The 21520-nt window shown below is 42.2% G+C and overlaps 1 protein-coding gene across 3 annotated transcripts in view; it reads right to left on the bottom strand.

The window, feature by feature from the left end:
- Window positions 1-21520, bottom strand: part of ITSN1 (intersectin 1) — a 223768-nt gene that overhangs the window by 52661 nt on the left and 149587 nt on the right. For 2 of the 3 annotated variants that reach the window (XM_024758245.1, XM_024758246.1), the window contains exons 20-26: window positions 19835-20082; window positions 16997-17156; window positions 13402-13607; window positions 12542-12624; window positions 8426-8592; window positions 5076-5121; window positions 2620-2741 (exon numbers count right to left, since the gene is read on the bottom strand). In XM_024758245.1, coding sequence (XP_024614013.1) covers window positions 2620-2741; window positions 5076-5121; window positions 8426-8592; window positions 12542-12624; window positions 13402-13607; window positions 16997-17156; window positions 19835-20082 — 1032 coding nt within the window. Of the gene's footprint in view, window positions 1-2619; window positions 2742-3157; window positions 3414-5075; window positions 5122-8425; window positions 8593-12541; window positions 12625-13401; window positions 13608-16996; window positions 17157-19834; window positions 20083-21520 lie in introns of those variants that run through there. The other variant, XM_024758247.1, reaches the window with a different exon arrangement.

The raw sequence follows: 21520 nt of genomic DNA, 5'->3' as shown, positions 1-21520 counted from the left end.
TAATTCGACACAAAATCCATTCATTGAGTGTTTACATGCTGGGAGTTGTTGGAAGGGGATAGTATAGGACACAGAAGAACTTATAATGAAGTTGGCGAACCAAGACTTGCACTACTGACACAATTCCATGAGATGAAGACTCTAGTTAGGGATGATGATAAGTGTTATAACTACCCTTCTGCACATCACCAGGAGCAGAGAACTTAACTTACAGCACGTACACACACACACACACACACACACACACACACACACCCTCTAGAAGCAAGGCTTTGATAAAAACAGCTGCCTTTGGGGACAGGGTGGGAGGGAGACATTTGAATTCCCTTTCATAATTTTAATTAATTAATTTATTTATTTTCTGGGGGTCACGACACGCAGCATGTGGGATCTTAGCTCCCCGACCAGGGATTGTACCCACGCCCCGTGCAGAGGAAACGCGGAGTTTTAACCACTGGACCGCCAGGGAAGTCCCCTGTAATTTTAAAATTTGAAACCATGTGAATATATTACCTATTCCCAAAAATAAGGAAATAAAATTAAGAGAAAAGGAAACTTCCCACCATCTTACCTCTGCTCTCTCATCTGATTCAGTTTATCAAGAGGGATACTTCTGGGTTACTTTTAGAACGCCGATCAAATTTCACTTTCCTTGGAGTCATAGATTTCATGTCCTTGGCTCAAGGACTAAAGTTCTAACCCACAGTTAATCCACCAATGGTTGAAGCCACTCCTTTAAAAGCTCCCCCATGTTAATCTATTGAGCATACGCTGCCGTAGGTCTCACAACAGCTCCACCATTTCCCCCATCCCTGCAGCTTCACAAGGGCGGAACACAGAGCTCACTGGCAATTTCTTCATTTGTGTATCCACAGTGGAGAAGGGCTGGTGAAAGCACCAGAAGCCCCCCTGGGCACAGCAATTATGGATTGCAAGAGCCACTCAGGACTCTCTTTTGAGCAAGGTACAAGGAACGTGATGATGAAAAAATATGGTTTCTGCCTTCAAAGAGCTGACAGCCTACAAGAGGAAGTAAGAAATATGCATGGAAGTAATAATATCCACATCAACACTAAATACCAAGAGTGGTGCAGGCATCGGGGCCACCACGGTTCACGGGAAGAAGACGTCGCTTCTGGTGGGATGGTCACAGAAAGCTTCCGGAAGAAGTGGGATTTGGCCGGCTCTCGAACGGGGGAGAGGTGGAGATGACCATGTGGGGAGGCGCTATGGGCAAAGGCAGTGAGGCATCGGGGTCTGAGGGTTGCTGCTTGTCTTCAAGAGAGCAAATCACCGAATGAGGCTGGAGTAGAGATGTCGCTGTGAGAGGTCAGACTGGTAAGACGGATGCTGGAAGGGGAAGAGGGCATCTGAGGGGAGTCTTGGCCAGCAGGCTGATAAGGAGGGCCAGTGGGGACACCCCCTTTTTTTAAAAAAATTTTTTATTGGGGTATAGTTGTTTTACAATGTTGTGTTAGTTTCTACTGTACATCGAAGTGGAGTTCTCTGTGCTATACACAGGTCCTTATTAGTTATCTATTTTATTACATATTAGTGTATGTATGTCAAGGGGACACCCCTTAAGTCTTCAGAACAGGGGAGTCACATATGGATGGGAAAGCCAATGAGGTGGCAACTCTCTACAAGAAATGAGACGCTCCGGTCTGAGGAAGGCCTCCTCCTACCCAGTGAAGGAAGAGACATATTAAAAGGGGGAGTGGAGGGCATTCCCTGCCGGTCCAGCGGTTAGGACTTGGCGCCCTCACTGCCGGGGCTTGGGTTCAATCCCTGGTCGGGGAACTAAGATCCTGTGAGCCATGCAGCCAAAAAACTCAATCACTAAAAAAAAAAAATTAGAAAAAAAAAAGGGGAGGGGGTGTGGATTCCAGGACCCCAATGGAATCCTGAGCCAATCAACTGTATCCCGTCCCCCCTGCTCGATAGGGCTTTAACGGGTGCCCACCAGCAAGCTCCCAGGGCAACTTTTGCCTTTGCGTACTCCAGGCTGTGCCTTCTATTCCAGCCAAGACACATTTTTTCAGTCCACCAGCTCACTCTTCACTCTCCGGCTCTTTAGTTTTTAATTAGCTGCACAGAAAGGTACTGTATTTCTTTACCTCACCACAACATAGACCTTTGCCTTCCTGACCAAGGTTTGCCTTGACAGAAAGATGAATTGAGGGGACAGACACACACACACACACACACACACACAGGAACTAAAACTGCTGTGCTGTACAGATGTGGCTTTGAATGCAAAGGCTACTCTGGTACCACACCTTACAGCCCCGCCCATGGAAAGCTCCGCTCCTTCAATGCTGTGACTTAAGGATGACTCCGTCATGAACTCTCACTATCCCACCACTCACTGTCTGAACTCAAGAATGCAATAGATTTAGATACATCTTCAGAAGAATTCTTAGCTCTCACAATTCTGCTCCTGGCTGCCCAAAGCTTAGGAACCAAATCGATTCAGATAACATGGCATCTCCCACTACACAAACGCAGGATTTAGGTGGTGCAGGGTTATCTGTACTTTGCAACGAAACGGTGTCCCTTTGAGATCTTGCATATTGAAATTTGGGCAGAGAATTTTAAACAAATGGAAAAGACACTGACTTGCAGCTCTCCTTCCCACCATCCACCTGGGTTCTTTTTTCGGATCAAAATCAGCTGACCAGGGGCCAGGGTAAGCTGCTCGGGACCAGTAGCAGTGTAGGAAGCAATAACCTGGGCAATTTCTGGAAAACAAGACCAAACATAACAGTGCACCATTAGAGTCAGGAAAAGGAGAGCCTAAGAAGACACAGCCACCTCCCAGGTTCACGGGTCAACATCGTCAAAGCCGGTGTACGGGCCGGTTTTCTACTAAATGAAGAAGGCTCGGTGGCCCTTCTTTGACCACATGGCAGATGCAGTATTCAGGAGCTGGGCTTGTCTTCCGGTTCTGCCCAGTCTGCTCGAGGACCCCCTCATCTCTCAGAACGTACCAACTTGCCTCCACAACCTCCCACTCTCCCCCCAGTCCGCACCCTACCCCCACTGCCCCAATTCCCAAGAACACCCCGATGCAGCAGCTGGGCCTCATTCATCCCCAACTGCCCTCCGCTCTCACACAGTGCTGATTATTATTAGCACATGGTCCAGTCAAGGATGGTTGAGCGAATCAAGGAACTCAAGTGAACCTTTTCCACCTGCCAAGTACAGTAGAAAGAGAAATCTGTTTTCTTCAGAAACCACCAGGAGTGTGCACTAGCTAATTTCTTTCTATGTTATGACTTTCTTTAGACTCTCTCTTCTACCCACAAGCCCATTTTCTTTGAGGCTCACATTTTGAGGGTGATCCCTGAATATCAGGTAGGAATCACATCAATGTAAGTTTACTTCTTTTTACTTCAAGTTAGAGGACGATCCTGCAGTCAAGAGGAGGGATTTTATGCAAAACAACAATTCAGCACAGAAAACAAAAAATGTAAACAGTTCTGTACTTTTCCTGAATGTGAACAGTCTCATGGGAAAAATTCCAGCAGTACCACAGACCAGGCTCTGAAAAGTACATTTCTCCTGGCACATGAGTTCAACTACGAAAGGACAAAATCCTCCTCTGACCGAATGCTGGTGTATCCGCAGCGACGGTCTTGTGAACTTCTAGAAGCAAGACAGAACAGATTGTTCTATTCCTCTCCACTCTCTCCCCATCATAACTGTTCTTGAAAGAAAGAGATGAAGAAAGAAGCAATGAAGTAAAGATAGACAGACAGAAGGAAAGAGGTGAAAGGCCCATGCTCCTGCTTCCCTGAAGGCACATTAGCCCCCTAGGACCCTGTTCAGTAAGCGGCCACCAGGCTAGGAGCGCCAGGCTGTCCCGGTGCGGGCTGGCCCTGACACATGCATCCCAGAGCTCAGGCGAAGTGAGAAAGAGCCCAGCGTACACATACGTGGGCTCCACTGAGAGCTCAAGCTGGGAAATCTATGCTGGGGATGAGAATTCTCCCCCAACATGCCAAGGACTAGCTCTAAACTCCACGAGTTTTCCATTTGGAAAAGATCCAAATCAGTGCCCGATTTGGCCCCTGATGTCCCTGCTCCTCAAAAGACCTGGCCTGCGTAGCCAGTGACCTGCCCTGACACTCTTTTCTGTCTTTTCCAGCTTTTTTGAGCAGCTCGCTGGTTTCAGTGCAAAGTTAAGCCCCTCTGGACCCTTTGGAATGACAATTCAAAATGTAGCATACTCCTGGTTAAAACAGACATTTGACCGGGGTGGTCCAACATCTGAGTCAGACTAAAATCCTACAACTGCCTAAAAACCCACCTTTCTTTGCCAGGTAAGCCCATTTGGAGCTGAGCACCAGACACAGATACACACATCCCTGTCAGCACTGCGGTGACTCTCTCAACCTGTAATTTCTTAAGGTTGTAATAGCACAAAAGCTCAAATGACCTAGAGAGGAAGACAGGCCATACAACCATATGATTTCACATCTGCTTCTTTCTTCTTTCAGGCTTGTATGTATAGAATATGTGATTTTGTTTAAATAAACTAAAACACTCTGAGTTCAGAGGGATGACTGTGATTTTTGTACCTTCACCGTGTACCTGAGGAAAACCACCCAATGGCTTCTAAATTAATAGGACCTGCACTCTGATAATACGTGTTGCTCTCTCATCTCCTCGGTTATGTATGTCCTGGGACTAAATATGCTTCCAGGAAACAAACAAGGGCTTCCTGAACCTAACGAGAGGAGGACTAAGCAGCTGCTGACCCCAAATCCTACAGGTTCATGCATTATAACTTCCCACCATCTTGCCTGAATTATTTCTTCACATCCCAAGAGAACGTTGTCTGGTAATGTCCCTACTCTCCATGTGCGAGGCAACAGCCATATTTCATAATCATCTATAAATACATTATTAATGGATTCCAAGGAAAGGATCTGCTCCAACCACTCTTCGGACAGATTCTTTTGTCTTTTCTTTTCTTTTTTAAGGCTTCTGGCTCCAATAAACAAAGATTGGGAGCAACTATCAATTACATTTAAAATATTGAAAAATAAGCATCAGGGTTTGTCACTTACCAGGTTTTTTTCCTAAACTCCCTGTTTTCCCAGCAGTTCCAGAGCCCTTAAAACAGAGCAGAAGGTCTCATTTGCATACTGAAGAGTTTTGGTCAAGCAACTTAAAAAACGATTAATGATGACACAAACCCGCTTGAGCCCCTAAATTCCCCTTTTCATTCTGGGGAAACATAGCATTGTATCTCCTGACATTATGATCTGTATCAAGGAAAGCATGGGGCGAAATAAGTACTTTAAAAGCATGTAGCTTTTACTCTCTTCTTAAGAGAAAAATTAGCAAAGTAAGTGGCATTGTAGGACCCCAGAGGGCTCAGGTATTGACTGTGTGTAACATGGGCGCATCCCGTCCCTTGGTGAGGTGAAACAGGGGCTGCCCCGCCAGGAAGACTGTTAGTCTACAGCCTAAACACTAAGCTCATGCTTGATGTCCAAATGGCTAATTATTAAACACTTCACACATAAAAGAAGTACAGAGACTATAATAGACATCCATGAGTGCAATGGATGTCTATTATAGTCTCCATATACTAGAGACTAAATATGTGAAAATATTATTAACATTTTAATTAAATTAATATTAACAATACATGGAAATATTAATATTTTGGTACATTTGCTTTAGGGCTTTCTTTTTTTTTAAAGAAGGAAAACAGTACAGTGGCAATTCAAACACCCCTTCCCCCATCCCATTACCCAAAGAGGCAGCCACTCTCCTGTATATCCTTTCCACCCAAACCTTAACACTGTTTAAACACTGAAATTTCTCTTGTAATGCTGGACACACAGCCCATAGAAGCAGACCATTTTTTCCCCCAACTACTAAGTGTTTCAAAAGTGCTCTGGGGTTGAATTCCTTCATAGATACTCATGGAATTTTAAACCAGCTGAGCAAGCCAAGCCAGCAGAGACTCAGTTGGGACAGGGGCCAGGCCGTAATCTGTCCTTGCAAAGTGCTTTATTCCAGATTAATTTTCACTCTTGTGTCCCTATCTTCCAGTAAATTAAGTATTCCAATTAAAACAGAATAAAACAAAAGGCTTAATTAACTAAATGAGAGTAACTTTAATAATAAAAATATGTAATTATCTACCAGGAACACAACTTATCATTGTCCCTACCTATATTTATACTGAAATTCAATAACCATTTACCAGGGAAAGTTTGAATTAAAATGTTTACTCTGATTATGCTTTCTGTATTAACCAAGTTATACAATACCCATCTTCCTTGCAATTTTTATAGGCTGCATATCAAAATGAAGGAACACTAATGATACAAGATTCCAAATGACCAGTTACTTCCCCAGTACAGGCTTAAATATGCTCTCTCTATTCCATAAAAAGAACAAAGCAATTAGCAAGCCAGTGATAGAATTCAAGCAGCTTCAATGTGCTCCCTTTTAAACACCACAGCCAGCACTTACACTGAGACGCAGTCAGATGGCCAGGTTCCATCCTGGCGCTTCTTAAGAATGCAGCAGAAAAGTTGATCCAGGCTACGTGCCCCAGCCCTGCTCGTGTAGAGGAGGGAAGCAGGTTTAGGACAACCTCCCCCTTGTCCACGGGTCAATTTTGGTACCTGAAGCTGGGTCTGGTTTTTAAGTTTGGCGGGATATGGCCTTATGATATTGAAGTCTATGTCCAAGTAGGATGGAAGAGCTACCTTTTTTGATTTTTTCATTATTATGAAATAATGTTGCTAAATGTCTAAAATCTTTGGCACTGTTAGTTCTTCTGTGGCTGATATTTAAGGCTGCGGTTAAGAAAGCACTTTACAACTCAACTTACCTTTAGAAAATGTCACAGTGCATTTTTTGAAACTTACTGACTTTGGATGGTTTTTGGTAGAAAACTCTAATTTATTAAAATATAATACAAGTAATGTATTTTGTGTTTAACTGATCCCAAAGGTAAAGCCATTTTAAGAGGTTTTGTGCATGGGAGCAGAAATCCAGTTTAGTTTTTAATGTTTTCCCTCTACTCCCCTGAAATATCTCCATGGTTCTTATTGGATATAACTGGCTGGCCTGGAGAAGAGTTGAATTTTCCCTCTCCAGGTCTGCAGAGGACAATACGACGACTGTCCTACAGAAAAGAAGTACTTTCTTTCCAGCTTCTGCCAAATTCTCCAAGGGTAAAACACTTATGCAAATCCCTCCAGGGGAATTTCAGCAAGCTGCTCTCAAGACCAAAGCAAGGGAAAACAAACCAAAAACTCCCAAAACAACAATGACCTTCCTTAAAAAAAAAAAAAAACAAACAGCAAATAAAACTATTCCTAGGAACTGCAGGGAAGGTGAGAAGGCTGACATGGAAGAACTACCATAGCAGGCCCAGCTTCACTCCCCAGGCAGCCATGGGTCTGTTAAATGACTACATCTATAACCTGAAATTCCCACTAACTTGAAATTGTACACTACGAGATAGGCTCCCATACTCTAGTAGGCCCACACCACCATTTCCTTAATCTTGTGCTATCTCAAGGCTACTTCATGCAACTGAATTTTTAGGGCCCCATTAACAACAATGGGGAGACACTTCCAATTTGTAAGGATAACAGCATTTAAAATAAATTCAGTCTAGGGGGCTTCCCTGGTGGTGCAGTGGTTGAGAGTCCGCCTGCCGATGCAGGGGACGCGGGTTTGTGCCCCGGTCCGGGAAGATGCCACATGCTGTGGAGCAGCTGGGCCCGTGAGCCATGGCCGCTGAGCCTGCGCTTCCGGAGCCTGTGCTCCACGGTGGGAGAGACCACAACAGTGAGAGGCCCGTTCCTCAAAAAATAAATAAACAAATAAATAAATAAATAAATTCAGTGTCTGATCAACGGAGATACTAAGTTCTAGCCAAAGTGTACCAATTTCTTAGATCTTGTGTCTTCCTAGTGTGTAGGCAAAAATACAGATTCTAAAAACTCTCTACTGCCCAATATTCTGGGGCCAGTATCACCAAAATACTTTTGTCTACATGGGCAAGATATTGTTGTGTATCTTTCTTGAAGTTTCTCAAATCAGTGACCCTGAAGACTAAATCTAGAATATTTACTCCGAATCCTAAGTCAGTTACATTCAGGAATAGAGATGAATCCTGAGTATCATCCCAGCTGATGCAGACCAGCCTCATTATGAGCAGTCTCCACTGAGCCCCGGGGGGGTTCTTCTGCTTCTGGGAAGCCAAGGCTGACCCTGCGGCACCAATAGACAATTTCAAACAATTACAGGTCACACTGTATTTGCTGTCACGTTCCAGAACTTAGCAAAACCCAACAATGATGTTCCACCGGCAAACATCATGACTCCCTGAAAAGAGAATCGCTGCACAGAAAGGGAGAGGAAACAGTTAATGTGGGTTTACCTCTGAATCTTTAAGCCTCACATAGTTAGAAGGGAAGACTCCGGACTTGTCGCCCACTGTTCCTGTCCACCAGTCACCATCTTTCTTGGTAACCAAAATCACATCCCCTTGCTGAAAGGTTAAATCGCCTTGCTCAGAACTCTCGTAAGTGTACATGGCAATAAATTCTGGTGGGGAGAAATATTGAGATACGGAGAGAGCTTGATTGTTTACAGAAATCCCAGACAACTTTGCAAAAGCAAGATTATGAATAAGGAAATTATTAGGATAAGGTCCATTCAAGAGAAAGGCTAGTCACTGATAAAATGCAGAGTTACAGAACCCCCTGGGCTCCAAATTCCCCGACTGCACATAAAAATTCAATAACTGCAGCCGGGGAGACAATTCCTGTGAAGACCCAGGACCAGGAACAACAACAAAAAAACCCAACTGCATGTCCACCAACACCAGTACTGACAGTGATCCCCGATTTAACACCATGGTTTCTTTTTACATGAAAATGGTTTTCACGTTCACTTTTAGCTAACATTTACTGAGTACCTAGGTCATGCTGAGCACTGGGTTAGATGCACTGACATGCCAGGCTCCTTGGTGAGCTCATCAAGTGTCTGTGATTCACTTTTGAAGGTACCAAGTCACCATTTTAGAAACCTTTTAGACATGGTATATCCTTTATGTAAATTAAATAAGACACGTTTTTCATTATTCAAGTGCCTCGGTGAAAATTTAAGTCCTATTGTGCCATATACACAGATGGCAGGAAGCTGTTAGAACACAAAATTTAAAATATATATTCTTTGGTTAAAAACGGACACCTACTTGTCATTCAAGTATAAACAGGTAGAGTGGGCTGCTGACAAAAGTAGTGTCTACCCAATCCCAGAAAATAATCACGCCTTTCTGAACAAGTGGAAAAGACAAATCACAGTTTCTTACATTTGATTATTCATGTAATTTAGTCGTAAAGGACAAGAATTAATGTTCTTTACTGTCTTGAATGTGAAGGATGTGCATTCCAGAGGAAGTTTTTCTTTTGAATTATAAACAGCTGACTTTACTAAGGCTTAGAAACCAAGTCACACTCTCAGAAAGATCACTTGACACAAAATTCTAGACACTACACTAGGTAGAGAATAAAAGATTTCTGGAAAGATGAACATACGTTTCTTATTTCCACTTTTTGTCCATTTTATCCCAGGCCTTTGTGTATTCTTTAAAATGCAAAAAGCAAAAAACTCCCCCCCAAAAAAGACAAAACAAAAAAACACCATTTACCGGAAAAGTTCATTTTATGATGGATGATGGATGGAGTGTTTCTTGCTAAAATTTCATATGATAGTCCTTAAATGCAGAGCTTAATGTAAATTAATTTAGTATGGAGGACTAAATTAATTGAGTCCTCATTATAAGAGCCTCTGCAGGAGGCACTAATGAAAGCTAAAACAAACACCAAAAAACACAAACCCTCCTAATGCTTATGCTAATGTGGGCAGCTCTCCAAGGGGCTGCTTCAGCCTCCCTGTGCTGACCTGTAGGCTGAGGCCAGCAGACCCCGAGATACAAGGTCATCCAAATGTACAAGGCAGAACAGAAGCCTCTCTGTCTTTAGCCCTCTAGCACTGGTGACACACACCTCCACAGTTAAAACTGGAAAAATGATTTCCCGCACAAGGAAATCAAAGTTTGGCAGCTTGAATAAGGACATTGTTTTTTCATTAATATATTCCTTTTTCGGATTTCTCAATATTCTGACCCTTCCCTTTTCATTTTGTTCCGTTACTTGTTCCTTCGCTCATGTTTGGCCATTTCAGATTGGATCCTTGGCAATCAATCCTTTTCCCAGTGATTCCTGCACTAAAAGTCACTTTCTTAAAATGGATCCAAAGTTTGAAGTCACTTTCGAAATGCTTAAGAAACTTCAGAAGCGTGAACTCTAGCTGAACTTCACACTGCAGCAGAAGATACCAAGGAGACGGGAAAGACTGTGGCTTTACTTGCCCTGTGTGCACGCAGGTATCTGCGAGGACCTTCTGGATTCAATGAAAACGGGGAGACGTGAGGACCGCTATGCGGGGCCTCCTCACCACTCAGACCCTCTTCCCCAGACATGTAACACAGGGCACTGGCAATTCCCAAGCCCATATTTTAAGAGCTAACCAAATTGACCATCTATTTAATCTGGTTTCTGGTTTACGTGAAATCTGATTACATTTAATACAGTACTGATAAGTGGTCCATTAATATATTTAAGTACCTTTTCTCAGAATTTCAGATGTCAGTGCCCTCCCACACCCCTCCAAAAAGCCAGCAATCTCTCCTCAAATTTCTAATACCTAAATCATTTCAAAATGGATGTAATAAATGTCACCCGAGGTTAGAATTTAACTCTCTTCTGTTGCCCAACTTTAAGGATGTGTGTGGTTCATCTGTAACCTACGTATTGAGGCCTCAAGTGTAGAGGCCTCTGTACAATGTTTCAAAACAAATCAACATTCATCAACCCAGCTGTTGGAAACTAACACACCATTGTAAAGCAATTATACTCCAATAAAGATGCTAAAAACAAAAAAACAAAAACAAAAAAAACCAGCCTTTGGATGAGAAAGCGCACTGCTTTAAGTGACTATCGATAAATCCAGGAAATGAAGCAAAAAGGAAATAAGAGTAGCAGACATTTACTGACCTTTATTCCAAAAGCTTACATTATTATCTCATAAGCCTTGTAATAATTTCCTACCTCAAGTGGTGATTATTATGCCCATTTTACAGATGAGGGAGTTAAGGCATGACTAAATGGTCATGGTCACTAGGTGAGAGAGCCAGGATACAAACTCTGGTGCTCCAGTGAGACTGAATGGATAAAACACACTGAATTTGGGGGGACGGGAGGCACACATAATTTGCCTGACATAATACTGACTACATGTGCTGTGTTTAAAAGACCTTCTTGCCTGTTCTCCTAACAGTGGATAAAAAAGTCATTAAGATGACAAAAAATGTATGAAGAGAACTATCTTAATGATTGTTTTGGCGGTAATGGCAAAAACTGGATACAATAAAATAATGGATTTGTTCAGTGATGATGAAGTTTTACAGCTATACCTATAAACCAAAAAAAAATTTTTACTTCTGAAATTCCTCTTGAAAAAGTAACTTTGTTACTATCTGAAATACCATTAAATTTTAACCCTTGCTGTCTCCATTGAAAGAATTGCTTTAATAATTCTATTTTTCATAAGGCAAAGTTTCTAAGGAATATAAGTCTCATAATGGCAAACAAACTGAACGAAAGATTCCACCCTCGTGGAATTTATTCAAGGAACCTATGAAAAACTACTATACAGTTGTATAGACATCTGTTAGCTACAAACACTGTTCATACTTCAACATGGAAAGCCTGTCTAACTTGGGTAGCGCTCATTCTTCACTTAGTACTCTGATAATGGCTGGACCAAATGAAGAAAAGACAGGAGATTTTTACCATTAGAGCCTGAATTATGTAGGTTTTGTTCATTTTTAAACCCATACTATATATTGGCATATATAATCGAAAAGATTATGTCATGAAGAAGAGGAAATAAAGCAATTAATTATTTGTGTAATAAACACTCAAAATACAATTTTTAGGCCTAAATAATCTGCTGTGGTTATTTACATGGAACACAGAAATGAAACTTCTGTTTCATTTGGGGTACAACTGGCACTGACGTTACTGTGACAGTTTTACTGAACTGTATAGTTATGGCTTTAAGCCTTAATACTTACCTGTATAAAGTCAGAAAAATAGCAACTACCACAAATTAGCTTTAGAGATGCTCAGAGAACTTGGTCCTTAGTGACTGTGATGGGCCTCTTTCAAGAGTCAAAGGGCTCATAATCACACATAATTAGAAGATTCAGTTTTTATGATCAATATATCTGATAGTATTTTAAAAGTCTCCATAAAGTACTATGACTTTGTGAAGAGCTAAACCTCATTTTAGCTTAGAGTTTAATATAATGAACGTAAATTAATGTAAACTATTTAAACATGAAATCCCACTTCGTTTCCAACATTCACTGTATTACACGATTCCCTCCACCTTCTAAAGAACATGATCTGAGTCAGGTTCTCACCTTCTCCTGACACGGCTGGCTTGGCTGCTGGGGAAGCTACTCTCTTTAGACTAGCAGGACTTTCTGAAGAACCAGAATCCATGCTGGAAGAGGGGGGAAAGTATTTTAATTTTCACCCTCAAAGAAAACAGTACAAATGACACTGACTTTTCTTTTTAAAGACTGTTTAACATTTAAAGCATTGATAATCTACAGCTGAAATAGATGTACTCAGCTAAGTCAAAACACATCACAAGGGGCCACAGAGGCCTGATTCTAAGCTCACATCTTTGTTTGTCAGCACTTTGCTTTGCTGGATACACAGCTAACGTATTGGTCTGTTTCAAAGCATGACTGACAGATGCTCATCCAGTATTTTTGCTCTTCATCTCTTCTTGAAGCTCATAATTTGTTTTGACCATCTACATGGTTAGAACAATTAAACAATAACCTTTATGTTAAGGTTGCATGCTATAAGTTTCCTCATGAAAAAGATAATTCATTCTTCCATAAATTTTCCCAAATGCTTTGGGCCTCTAAGTAGTCCTGTACGTCTGGAACAGTACTGGATACTAAGCATGAAGAGGGGCATAATCTCCAACAAATCCACAAGAATGTTCCAGGTCTCAGAGTAGAATTCCCTCATGCATAAGTCAATGAAAAACAGGATATACAGGTTTCTATGAGCAAGGAAAAAAATGACCATTTATCTGTAAGAGGCTCTCCCCTGTTGCCATGTACCCTAATTTTTGCAGTTAAAAGATCCAGTTTAAAGACAAAACAATCCTGCAACTCCTATCTATGGATCTTAACTAGTGCAAACAATAATTTCATGCCTGACATGGTTTTCATCCAATAGAAGCAGATAAATACAAACATACCTCGTAGATTTCCTTATGGGCCCTGAAATGAGTTTCACGTAGGACTTGGGGAACCACCCCTTCTGGCCTTGAACTTCTCCAAACCACCACATGTCTTGCTGCTCCAGGACTGTGATGACATCATTTTTGTTAAAATTTAAATGGTTGTCTTTTTTGGCTCTCCAAGGATACAGGGCTTGTGCTTGTAGCCCCTCCACCTTTTCGCCCTTGTGTGGAAGAACATAAAGGACCTCTCATCACTCTGTGATTTGTACCCATTCAGGCGGCGTGAACACCGGCTCCTCCCCTGCGACGGGCACACGCAGGCACATGCTCAGCCACAGAGGACCACGCCTCAGCGCAGCACTGGTGCCACAGGCTCCACTGTTTTCAGTAACTGTTTATTTCCAAAAGTGGAGGTGAAAATCTGCTAGCCTATTCACAAAGCCGTGGTCGGGCCATCTAGAATTCTCTATTTAAACAAGCCAGGAGGTCCGTGTTTATTCCGTTGCACCTGGCTGTGTGCCTTTTCTGTTTGGGTTCTATTTTAAGTCTCAAGTTGCCCAGGGCACTCCCACTCCTGCCAATTTCCAATCGGATTTGGGTGTTTAGTGGGGGATTAATACCAGGGCAGAAACCTTATATAATCTCAAAAGGTAATTAACTGATACCTTAGTTTAGGCGGACACAGGGAAATACACCTTGCATTGGATTAGGCTTGTTTCAGTTCCTTTTTAGAGGAACAGGGGTTTGGCAAGCATAAATCCACTGTAATCCTCATTTACTAGAAATACATCTATATGCAAACCATATACAAAGATGAATAAAATGCCATCTTTGCCTCCCCAAAATAATTTAGGTTAAGACAGTTTATTAACCAGAAAGCACTATAAAAATGGGCAGTATGATATTATTACCAAGGAACTCATAATTAATGAGGAAGAAAGAGATACAAACAACTATGCCTACCACCCGGCAGAATGAAATAGGCTAAGAAGAGGTTCCAACTATTCACTGCCGGAACAGAGAGAAAAGAGGGATTAATGCTGCCTGAGGGCGACACGGGGAGTTTCACAGAGGAGGCAGCGTTTGAGCTGAGCCTTGAAGGATGAGAAGGATTTTGGTAGCTAGGGCTTCGGAGGAAGGGCACTCCAGGCGGAGGGCACGGCCGCGCGACGCTGTCCCGCAAGGTCCAGGAGGAGAAGCGCGATCTGGGGGTGCATGTGGCCTAGTCTCATGGAGGGGTGGAGTAGGAGATGAGGCTGGAAAGGTGGGGTGAGGCATTTATTATCTTTTTAAAGACTGTAACATAAAACAGTTACAGTATCTTAAAACAGTACTAAAAAATACAACATCAACTTTCAATTATATACGTAAATGGACAAGAACAAGGGACAATGCCCAATGACAGTTCATTCAGAACCAACTTGGACTTGCCTGTAGAAGATATTTTCATAATGACATTTAACTGTGATTATGTCTGACAAGTGGAGAATTTATGAGAGGTCAAAGAGTTTCGGCTTCCATGTTGGTCTCCATGGGTTCTCGCCTTCTTAGACCTATGACATCCCTATTTCCTTCCATCTCGACTGTACACTCCACCCAGTCTTCAGAACTGAGGAGGGGTCTCTGGATTCCAAACGGCCCCCAGGACCACAGAGTCTCTGCCCACTGTGTCCCCACCTCGTGCCTGCAGGGAGCCTCACACCGGAGCCGTGGATCTCAGCGCTTCTGTGTTGCGCAATCCTCTCCATCACTTCCGTTTAGTCTCTGCCATTTCACCTGGGCTCCAGTATTTCATAACCTCTCACCCTGAGAAATCTTTGCTGCACCTGCCCTGTCCATCTTTCCACGTGGAGATGCCTGAATAACCAGCATGGAATCAGGCAGAACACGGACTCTGGGTTTGAATCCCAAGTCTGTCACTTACTAATTGTGTGACCTTGGACAACTGTTTAATCTCTCCAGGCCTCAGTTTCCACATCTCTAAAACAGAGACACTTTCTTCAAAAGGTGGTTAAGAAAGTGTAACAGGATCTATCTTTAGAGCAGCTATGAGAGTAATAATCTTAACAGGGGTGGCTTATGTTACTATTATTATTTCTAGTCCCAAACTGTGCAGTATTGCTGGAGAAAGCCAGGATAATGTGTGATGACCAGTTACACATTCAGGTTAAATTCAGCCACGTCAGGCTTCATCCTTCTTTACGCAAGTCCTTTTATGCATGCTCCGAAGGCCCTCGGGCACCCCTCCTGAAAAAGCTGCCCAGAGCACAACCTAAACTCCTTTCCCTCTTTCTCCACCCTTCCTCTCCCAGAAGAAAAAGAAGCCTGTCTTCTGTGCTTTTAGTGCTGCTCCCACTTAGATTCACAGGTATGTTCTACTTGCCTCTTTGCCCGGACCACCGCCTTTAATAGTATGAGCACCACCACCCCCGCTTTCTGGAAACAGCCTTCAACTTCGCCTCATTTTCCTGGCCCTGAGCCCTCCTCCACCAGAGTCACCAGGGCTGAGCATGACACTTGTGCCACCTGCTGAGCTGGGACAGATGCAAAGAAAAGCAACAGCTCCTCTCAGGAGCTGCCCTACTTCCAGGTCAGAGAAGACACACGCTCTGTGCAATTTCCATCTTCGTGCACTCTCTCTCCTTTGAAGAGCTCACTCATTTCCTGAGATCTGATCTATGTCCCAATTCCTGCCAGACAGAATGACCTGGCTGTCCCCCTCTCACCTTAAAATTAACACGTCTAAAACCCAACTTCTTCTCGCTAAAAATCAATTTCTCTTTCTGCCTTCCTTGTTCCCCTGTAAAGTCAAATCTTTTTCTCAGTCCCAGACCTTTCCTTTCCTTTTTGCTCCCACAGGCATTGGGGCTCCACCCTCTTCAACTGTTGTCAGTGCCCCCGTGTCCCTGACTCGAATCCTCCTGCACACACCACCCTCCACGTGAATCTGCCCGGAGCCTGTGTTCACTCTGGCTGTTCCCCGAGCAGAAACTGTCCCTGACCCCCAAATGCCTGCCAGATGGGCAATTTCGCTGTTTCGTTTGACTATTTATAGAAATTTCATTCCTTTATTTATTAAATAAATAAGGGAATAAATTCCTTTATTTATTATCCTTTCAGAAATTACTTTCTTAGCAAGGCATTTAAGAGCTTCCCATTAATCTGTAATCGGTCTATCTTTTTGGGTAAATATTCAATGGTCTAGCCAAATGGATTGACCCACGACTTTCCCGAAACACTCTCTGACCTCCTACCTAAAGCCTCTCCTCACATTATTTTCTTTTTATCTTTTTATTTTATACTGGAGTATAGCTGATTAAAAATGCTGTGACACCCTCACAGTATTTTCTGTCTGACATGCCAGCCCTCTCCGTTTCCTAAGAAGCCCTTACCCACTGTTCAAGATGGAGTTCAAATGTCTGAACTCCATCCTCTGAACTGTCACTATTCCCTCTACTGGGAAAACGTGAACTGGATCCCACCCTGCCAGCCGACCCAGATGCATATAATAAGGCTTTACTCCTAAATGACATTGACAACAAGCACTGGCTGAATCTGTCCGCCCCACACAGGCACTTGAGGTCCTCCCTGCTCCCATCGATGCTGTTACCTGGCCTAAAACAGGAGATGGAGAGGAGCCCGTGGCTGTGGCTGGAGTGAAGGCTGATCTCTGTCTCAACTGCCCGGTGCTTGGAACGGTGAGGGAGGGCTGGGCTGCCCATGCATCCCAGTTGTCGGTTTCTGGTTTCTCGTTCGTGCTGGTAGGCCACCTGGAAGGCGAAGCACGCCACGGTAAGTGGCAAGGACTTCCCGATGCACCGGCATTTCTCCCCCCATAAACATACACCCAGGATGTGCCTGTGGCTTGTTTAAGAACAAAGAGGGGGGAAAGAGCACTGGACTTGGGTTTGGGTCTGACCGTCACACACTAGCAATGGGTCTCAGGCAAATTCTAGTCGTTTCTCTGAATCTTGATTTCCTCGTTGATAAAATGGGAACAATATTGTACCACTCTGGTTAGTTGTGAGGGTCACATGAAATACCACACAGAGAAATACTCTGCAACGAGAAAGTGCCAGAGAAACATCCTCTCGTGATCATTATCTTCATTTGTAACAACAATCCTAAATAAGCAAAAAGAAGTTTCGCACCACATATGAAAACATGCCAGCCCAGCGGCTGGTGCATCTCTCTGTCCCATCATCACACAGCAAGCACCAGGCCATGTGCTTGGATACCATGGTAACTACCAGTGGTATCCTTACAGCAACCTGTTGACCTGATATCGGGAATGGTTTTAATTTTGCGATTTTATAATTTTAAATAAACACATCTGTGTCAGTGCAGATTTAAATTCAACTGACTTTTTAAAAATCTTTATAAGACATAAACAAATCTGAAAATTAGAATATTTCCTTTGATAGACGGCACATCCTGATTCAGGGTTTGGAAAATAAGAAGCCTGGAATTATAGCAGGAGAGCTGCACACCACACATTTATCGAGCAAGAGAGTAACACTGACTGGATCCACAGCAAAACAAAATCCTGGAAAACACAGCACTTGTCTTCTTAAAATTTTAGTGTAAGCTTTAGTTTCAAAAGTCAGAACTTTTTTTTTTTTTTTTGCGGCACGCGGGCGTCTCCCGTTGCGGAGCACAGGCTCCGGACGCGCAGGCCCAGCGGCCATGGCTCACAGGCCCAGCCGCTCCGCGGCATGTGGGATCTTCCCGGACCGGGGCATGAACCCGTGTCCCCTGCATCGGCAGGCAAACTCTCAACCACTGCGCCACCAGGGAAGCCCAAGTCAGAACTTTTCAATCAAAATCAAGACAGGGAATACAAACTACTATACACAAAAAAGATAGGCAACAAGGATTTACTATATAGCACAGGGAACTATAATGTCATGTAATAACCTATAATGGAAAAGAATGTGAAAAAATATATACAGTAAGTCCCCTACATACGAACAAGTTCTGTTCCAAGAGCGCACTCGAAAGTCCAATCTGTTCATAAGTCCAACAAAGTTAGCCTAGGTACCCAACTAACATAATCGGCTATATAGTACTGTACTGTAATAGGTTTATAATACTTTTCACACAAATAATACATAAAAAACAAACACAAAAATAAATAAAACATTTTTAGTCTTACAATATAATACCTTGAAAAGTACAGTTCAGTACCAGCTACATTATTGCTGCTTTTACGCTTGCTTCCCGACATCCTGGGGTTGAAATAAAGATACTGTACTACTATATTCTATACAGTACAGTATAGTAAAGTATACAAAAACACAACCATGTGACAATGTACGCCAGACGCGTGAACTGACTTATGTGATTGGACATGCGAATGCACGTTCACGTCTTTGAAAGTTCGCAACTTGAAGGTTCGTATGAGGGGACTTACTGATATATAACTGAATCACTTTGCTGTACACCTGAAACTAAAACAATATTATAAATCAACTATACTTCAATTAAGAAAAAAAATCGAGAGGAGAATTTCAACTTGTTTTCAATCATCTAATAAGAGACTACTTTTTAGCAGAGATTAGATAGGGAGGACCTTCTTTAGCACTTTCAACCATTTATGTGAAAATGTAAGTATGAAAAACTTGCTATTCCTTACATCCTTCCCTCTACTTCCTCCTGCCTTTGGTCATTACTCAGCTCTCTTTCCTCTATTTCCTCCACCTGGTCTTTCTCCAACATTAAGCCCTGACTCCTTGCCTTCAATTTGTTTCTTCTGAAAGATGATCAGACTTGAAAACAAATTTTAAACACTTCTTGCGTCCCTTTTACTTGAATGCCGGTATAAGATATTTTTAGACTGCTGCACACCTAGACCAGTCCTATAACTGGAAGCGTGGACAGCGGCTTCATCTCTGCTTTCAAACCTCTGCTTACACACTGTTTTTAATGCCATTTCCTGATGACCAAAGGCATAGCACAAACAGTGGCCAAGAGTACACATCTCTTCGCTCTGGTGTACGTTTGCACAGGACTGATGAAAGAGAAAAGCTTCACAGGAAACAGCTTTCTATCTTATTCAAAACCACGTGACTAAATTCAATTTCTGTTTCTGTCCAGGAAAAAAAAAGTGCTATTTCCATGCAGGAAATGACTCTAAATATTTGCGGTCATGGGTGTCAAGCACATTATTAGGAAACTGTAGTTCTCCATTTCTTCCACAAGAATGTAAGATACAGACAAATTATTGAACAAAACAAGGGTCATAGGCTTAACTTTATCCCAGGGCAAATCACTGTTGAGCAATGATATAATTAAATCCAGGTCAGAGAATGCAATCCACAATTTGCCGGAAGACCAGAGAAAGTGGCCATGAAAATTACTCAGAGGTACAACCCAAGACTATAAGAACACTTAAAAGATCACTAAGCTGGGGTTTCAAAAATCATCAGAAGTAGCATCCTACACATACGTGGAGCTGAAGTCGGCCCAGTTGTTGGGGGTCGTGGAGGGCTCTGCAGAGGTCACCGCGGAAGGAGCAGGGGTCTCACGTACAGCCAGTTTGGGTGCAGGGGTGGAGGCAGCATCAGTCACTGGTTTGACTGGGGCAGGAACCTCGTTTTCTGGGATTTTCTCTGCGTAGTTTGCAGGGAACCATCCTGTCTTTCCTTTTAATTCTCCTCCAAGCCAACCCGGTTCTCCAGTTTGGCTTTCATCCACCTGCAGGAGAGTCATAAAGTTTAATTCAGTGGAACTAAATCAACCCCTAAAGACACCAAACACTCTACCAGAACAAAGCCCCCGCCTCTGACCCGGTCAGACTAACACACGGCACAGACATTTCTTCACTTTATTCTTAGTCTAAGAGTCTGGAAAAATGGTCTCTAAACTTTAACTCTGAGGAAACAGTAGGTGCTATAATTCGAGTTCTTAGTCTTTTGTGCCTGTTTAGCTTCTTCTTTTTCCCCTAATAATAGCAGTTAAGACCAATAAGGAATCCTAATAAAGCCTACAGTTTAAATTTTTAGAGCTACTTTGAATTAGAAAGTGATTGACAGACTTCATCACTCAGGAAGTAAGTAATTATTAGAAATAATTTGACTTAGGTTTATTATTTAAAATTGAAAGCAAAGGGTGCAATCAATATGAATTTAGCACTCTAAAAAAAATCTCTAAGCTAAGCAGTACTTATTCAGCATAGGGACAAGGAGATAAAAAACAGAGCCTTAGATGTTTTCTACAGCAAGTAAAACTGGCTGCTGTGTTTAGCCATTTAAAAGCTCCACAGATACATGACGAGAAAATTAGGGAAATGATTATTTACAGCAACAATTAATTTTACTAAAGTCCTAGAGTTTTCTTTTGTATAAATTTCACTTTAATATTCACAAACATGCACATGAGAATATAGAATTCTGCTGTTAAAAAATTTCAGAGATTTATTACACTCGTGTTTTTAATGCTTGCATTTTATTTTAATTCTGACCAAAAGGATTAGTCAAAATCACCAGAATGATTCTACTTATCTTTAGAAGTTACCCTCACTATTTTATGAGCAACAGGAGATCAATATGAGGACAATTACATTCACTAGTAGGAAATTATTTTCATTACAATAAGTCAAATAAGGTTCTGTCAGAGACCTTATCCTATTTTGATTGCATAATATACTGCCTAAGGAGCAAAACACTGGACCTTAATGTTGCTTTTTCGAAATCACAGAAATGAGTATGTAGGGTCTTAACAGTGATTTTGGAAACAGTGGCAAAAATACCAGTTTTCTAACCCATTCAAATATTCAGTTAAAAAAAAAAAAAAACCCAAAGCAAATAACTATGGGACCAAACACCTGTTTGTATTCAGTGTAGAGTAATATGGTATAATGTTTATTAGCTTATTTGAATTAAAAAAAAATGCCTGGGGTAGGGGTGGAGAAAGTAGAATACAGGACTTCCTACTTAATTCTGCATGTTATTTATAAAATACTCAGTCCATAGGAGAGCTTCCTTGCTGCTCTACCTTAGGAACCCTATTGTCATGGGTAAAAGCAGTTTTTAAAGCTGAGAATTCTCCAAAAAGGAGTTCCAAAGGTTCTATTTTTGGCTTTACAGTTCTGGTGCTAACACTTGTATCAATGTGAGCACGTGGGCCACTTCTC

Source organism: Neophocaena asiaeorientalis, unplaced genomic scaffold (assembly GCF_003031525.2).
Source record: "Neophocaena asiaeorientalis asiaeorientalis breed wild unplaced genomic scaffold, Neophocaena_asiaeorientalis_V1.1 scaffold45, whole genome shotgun sequence".
Lineage (NCBI taxonomy): Eukaryota > Metazoa > Chordata > Mammalia > Artiodactyla > Phocoenidae > Neophocaena > Neophocaena asiaeorientalis.
This window is presented reverse-complemented; position numbering and strand designations above follow the sequence as displayed.